This window comes from Tubulanus polymorphus, chromosome 9, assembly GCF_964204645.1.
Source record: "Tubulanus polymorphus chromosome 9, tnTubPoly1.2, whole genome shotgun sequence".
In the NCBI taxonomy this organism is placed as follows: Eukaryota; Metazoa; Nemertea; class Palaeonemertea; order Tubulaniformes; family Tubulanidae; genus Tubulanus; species Tubulanus polymorphus.
In genome coordinates this window covers 16,204,067-16,209,031 of record NC_134033.1, presented here as the reverse complement: position 1 = coordinate 16,209,031, position 4,965 = coordinate 16,204,067, and the positions used below count along the sequence as shown (strand labels likewise).

The window sequence follows — 4,965 nt, the reverse complement described above, 5'->3', positions numbered from 1 at the left end:
AGGCACCGATCTTTCTGTAATTAACGAAATATCGATTAATTAGCAACTAGTAGATTTTAGTAATTAAAATGTACCTTTCAGCATTTAAGTCTTATAAGTTACTATATCGTCCTACAGCGTTCGGGTGTGATTGTGGTTGCACCCTTAACGAGACGACCGCCATCATCGACACGAACGGATTATGCACAGAAAGCGTCAATAGGTGGCGTATAGAACTACCCGAAACCCATCGTGCTACCATCAACTTTCAAATATTCAACCTCGACGAAGGTAAACAAACTCTGATCGTCTGGAGCGGTGAAGGTCACGACCGCGAAATGTTGCTACGCGAAACCGGAAGCGAAATGCCGGAACCGATTACCAGCCGCCATAACGTCGTAATAATTCAGTTATCTCTGACCGGAAATGAAGGTCCACGCGGCCTTGGATTCAAGGCGAAGTACACATCTTTTGGTAAGTTCTTTTTGAAGAACCAGAATTATTAGCGATTTTTCAAATAAAAACATTCAATTTTTAGAAAACTTTAGACAACATTTTAAACTGTTTTACACTGTGAAATGCGGCACCACCAAAATATAGTGCGTTCGGTTATTAGTTCCGACCACATAGTCGACTAGCTTCGAAAACCGAAAATCCAAGAAATTTGCCCAAGTCTAGTGAGATCCGATTGAAATCGCGCGCGATCCAACATGGCCGCTGAACGTGAACGAGGTGTATTTATGCATCTGACTATCGTACCTTATGTTTGAAATGTGCTTATTATTTGTAGTTTACAACGGAACGGACAATGGCGTCACAATAGTAGCGGAAAAGGACACGGGTGTATGGAAGACAGCGGTAGCGGCCGTGGGGGTCATTCTCTGTCTGGTGGTATGTATCGGGGCCGTAGCCGCTCTATACAAATACCGCAAACTCAAAAAACAAGGCAAACTCAGCTACGTGGTGCCGGCTTCCCCGGAGAAAACGGAAAAAACAACCTTCGAAATCCATACGATGGATGACGTCATCGTAATCGATCGGAAAAAATTGAAAATCGAAGGCGACGAGCGACGAAACGGCGAGGAAGTAGAGGCGGATCGGTATCGTAATCCGCCGGACGGTTCTACTTTGGATTCGACCGCCGACAGGAATAAACGGTACGGATTAAAAGATAAAGGTTGCTACAGTCCGTCGTTAGAACCGTTAATGGCGAGCAATAAACGCGACAGTCAAGCATCGCCCAGTTCACCGAATATCCCTCTAACGAGAATCGACGGAACTAACGAAACCGTGGCCGTCATCGAACCGACGACGAAGGACACGTCGTTCGTCGAACGTCAATCGAACCAGAACATCGCACGACCACGGCCTAGAGGTTCGCTGACTAGTCTATCTCCGAAATCCCTGCGCAGTTTAACCCTGACTCCGCTCAATAAAAACAATCTGAAACCGTTGACGTTTAAAAACCGACCGGAAGCGGAAGGCCAGGACACGAGTCCGACTTCGACGACGGACAATACGCCGCTGATGGGTCGTAAGAAAGCGGGCACGCTTTCCCGCACGAGCAGTCGCGTGTCCGATTTTAATTTCTCCGACGCCGGTCACGACGATTTCGAATTCGACGACACGGTTTACTACGAACCGGGCTCGTATTTCCAAGGCGACGACGCGTTTGTTGATCCGTGCGAGTTAGACTGGCAACTCGGTACGATGAAACCGGTCGATGACCTTCAATCTCCTGACCTTGAGAATTTCTAAATAGGACGTACGTACGATTCAGTATATATTTTCTATAAGTGATTGGGGTATAAAACTTGGACCCCAGTTCGATAGCTGTGGCTTAGATTTAAGACTAATCTAGGACCAACCGAGTTCTTTAGCTTATCCAACAGCCCTATCAGCCCATAGAACTCGAATCAAATTTTGATTTACTATGATCAGCCCTAGCCTTTTGATAGCACGTTTGGACTCCAGTCTCAACTATGGACTCGAGCAACGGTCGTGACTTAATCTGAAACGTCTCAAATTTTAAGATTTGTCTTAAGTCGTAAGATTTATTATAAAACTAAGATGGTTTGAGATTGGATCTCGAGTGTGACTCGTCTAAGTCACGACCGTGCATCTGGCTCCTGCTGAATCCAGTTCCGCGATTGTCGGTTAAGATTTGACTACAGTTGAAATCAGATCATTGTAAATTAATTGTGTTTTAATCCACAAGAGTCATGACCAACAACTGTGGATCTGATTCCTGGGGACAGATAGATTATAGCAACTGTAAATGATGTACCAGGGATCTGGTACACTTTGAAAAGGATAAGAACCGTATTTTCGAAATGAAAAAAAACAGAATTTATTGATTTCTTAACGGTGATGTATTATTTGTTTTGTATAGGGAATTTGTTATAAACTGCGTTCAGAAATAATGTTTCTTACTTTATGTAAATTTGAATATCGTTTTATTATGATTATAGTATTTTGTACGGGTATGAAATATAGTATGTTATAAATATATATATTGAATAAATGTGATTAAAACTTGTATTTCACTTTAAAATCGCTCGCTATCTTATATTTTTCGTATCGATGGATATCAATGGAAAGGAAACGACCAAAATCCCGCAGATGTCCTCCCTCCTCGGCTAGGATTCGAACCTGATGACATTGGACTCTTGCAACGCGATGTTCGAATCCCATAATTTACAACCAACTCGCCATCTAACGGTCACGAACCGTTTTATGCAAATCGGGCAACGAGACTAACTAGAAAATGTGCTCCGTATGAGATATTCCTCTAATGACGCTTTCCTGATTCAAAATTCGAACATTATTTTCTGAATTATCATGAATAGATGGCGCTCTACGTCTCTTTGATTACGTAACCGTTTGACGTAACTGAAAATGATTTTGATTTAAAATGGCCGTTACAGTTCCGTTTCTTTCCAAACGGGAAGAAACGCCTGGATGCGATTCGCTATCAGCTCGCCATCTATCGGCACCACCAAGAACTTTATGTAAATCATTTTGAATCATATCATTCATCTGAAGCGTCAGAAGGTTCATCCTCTCCCGACAGGGATTCGAACCTAATGGAATCGTGATTGCCACGGTACGGAACCCTGCCACACTTCCCGTGTGCGCAGCCGTGTGCGCAGCTACGCGCCCAGTTTAGATGTCATTATTAGCCAATCAGATATCCCGTTTTATTTTAACCCTGATTTTCCCAATTATAGTTATTCCGTGATATTTACCTCAGCGATTATACAACGAGCAATCTGATTGGCGCTGCAAGTCTTCGCGCGGTACACCTGCGCATGTACCTGCGCAGCCGGTCTAGTGTGGCAGGGGTTCGTGCCGCGGCTGAGTGTAGCGATGCCATCAGGTTCCATCAAATTTGATTTTGGGGGGCACGTGATATTGGATGTAACATATTTGCAAAAAGGGTACTTCTCCAAAGTTGCCTGTCAGGTTGGCTAATCGGGGGTTAGTTGCTAGCTTTTCGACCTTTGCATAGCATATTTCTGGCAGTTTTTCTAAAATGGGCGCTGGCTATTACGAATATGAGGCAATTGATAGCAGCGTCCAGCGGGGTTAGTTTATCCCTGATTGCCGATACGCACAACATTAACAACGTTCGGTCATATTTCACAAAATACTCAACTATTCTAGAGATCAAAGTCGGCAATTCGCAAACCAGATAAACGAACGTCGCTATTATGACTAACTGCGTGGCCCTGGCGTTCGAACCCGGTTTTGAGTCGTTTTCGCTTTTCGTCGATATCTTTTTGTGAGATACACTCGAAAGGCTGACGGATCGTAGCAAAACCGTATTGGCTAAAATCAGTATCAGAGCCGGTGCGCACACCGTTACCGCTATGTAAATATGCGTGAATATTTTACCCATGTCTTTGGTTTTGACGAACTTACCGTAAACCGGGCTCGAACTCGGGGCCTCCTTACAGGGCAGTTCGTAAATGATTTTCGACCCGAAATAGCGCGGTACGAATAACACGGCTGCTATGGCGACGATTGTTGTCGCGCAGACGTTCACGAACCGACGATCGACGACTCGTCGCGACCACAGCGGAAATAAAATGTGGAGACACCTAACGACGGCCGTCAGAACTACGGCCCAATTTCGCACGGTCATCGTCGACTTGTACGAGGCGATCGCGATCCAATTCCAAATCGGAAACAGAGTCGTGTGCCGACGACGGAAAACCTCATCGCCGAAAACGACGTAGGACGTTACGAAACGGACCGGGCCGTCGAGAAAGATGTTCGCCAAATAGATGATATCCGCGCAGGACATTAACGTGAGCAAGTAGATAGCTTGCCCGCTCTCTCGCATGCGTCGAAATACGCATACGTTGAAAGCGTTTAAACAGATACCCAAGGCGCATATAGGTCCCAGGGCATAGACGAGAGTGTTGAATCTGAAGACGTAGAGAAAATTGACGGGGCATCGGAAAAGTGGTTCAGCGGTGGCGGTGCTGCTACCGGTACTAGTAGTGTTACCGATAATTATTGAGCTGGAGGCCATCTCGTCTGCCATCCTCTGCTTCGCCGCATTCAGAAACTGCCGTTATAGAAATATGTGTGTATTCTGATCGCGTTCTGGTGACAGCAGTTGAGCTATGCCTCTATTGAAATTCAAGTCCGAATCTGGCGTTTAGCAATCGATGCTCCCTGTTGTTATCAAAATTTTTATCTAACTTCATTGTTTGCTTCATTGTTATCCGGTAGACGCGAATATGAGTTTCCCAATATGTTGCACACAATCTTGTTGTCTACTTCTCATTGTCAGTACAGTGTATTGTGTAAGAGCTGGCGGATTGAATATAGTAGGGGGGGGGGGGGGCAAAGTTAGTGAGACAAGCAACATTGATTTTTAATCTATGATGCAGACATTTTGGCTTTGGCACCGAAGTATTTTATACGATGTATATGTAAATCAATTTGTGACTAGAGCGATTGAAGTGTATTATA

The 4,965-nt window shown here is 44.5% G+C and overlaps 1 protein-coding gene across 1 annotated transcript; it reads right to left on the bottom strand.

Annotated features, from left to right (window-relative positions):
• Nucleotides 1–3,460: 3,460 nt before the first annotated feature.
• LOC141910626 (uncharacterized) lies at nucleotides 3,461–4,531 on the bottom strand. The gene has a single exon (XM_074801319.1). It carries the CDS (start codon nucleotides 4,529–4,531, stop codon nucleotides 3,461–3,463), a length of 1,071 nt encoding a protein of 356 aa, XP_074657420.1.
• Between the last annotated feature and the right edge of the window lie 434 nt (nucleotides 4,532–4,965).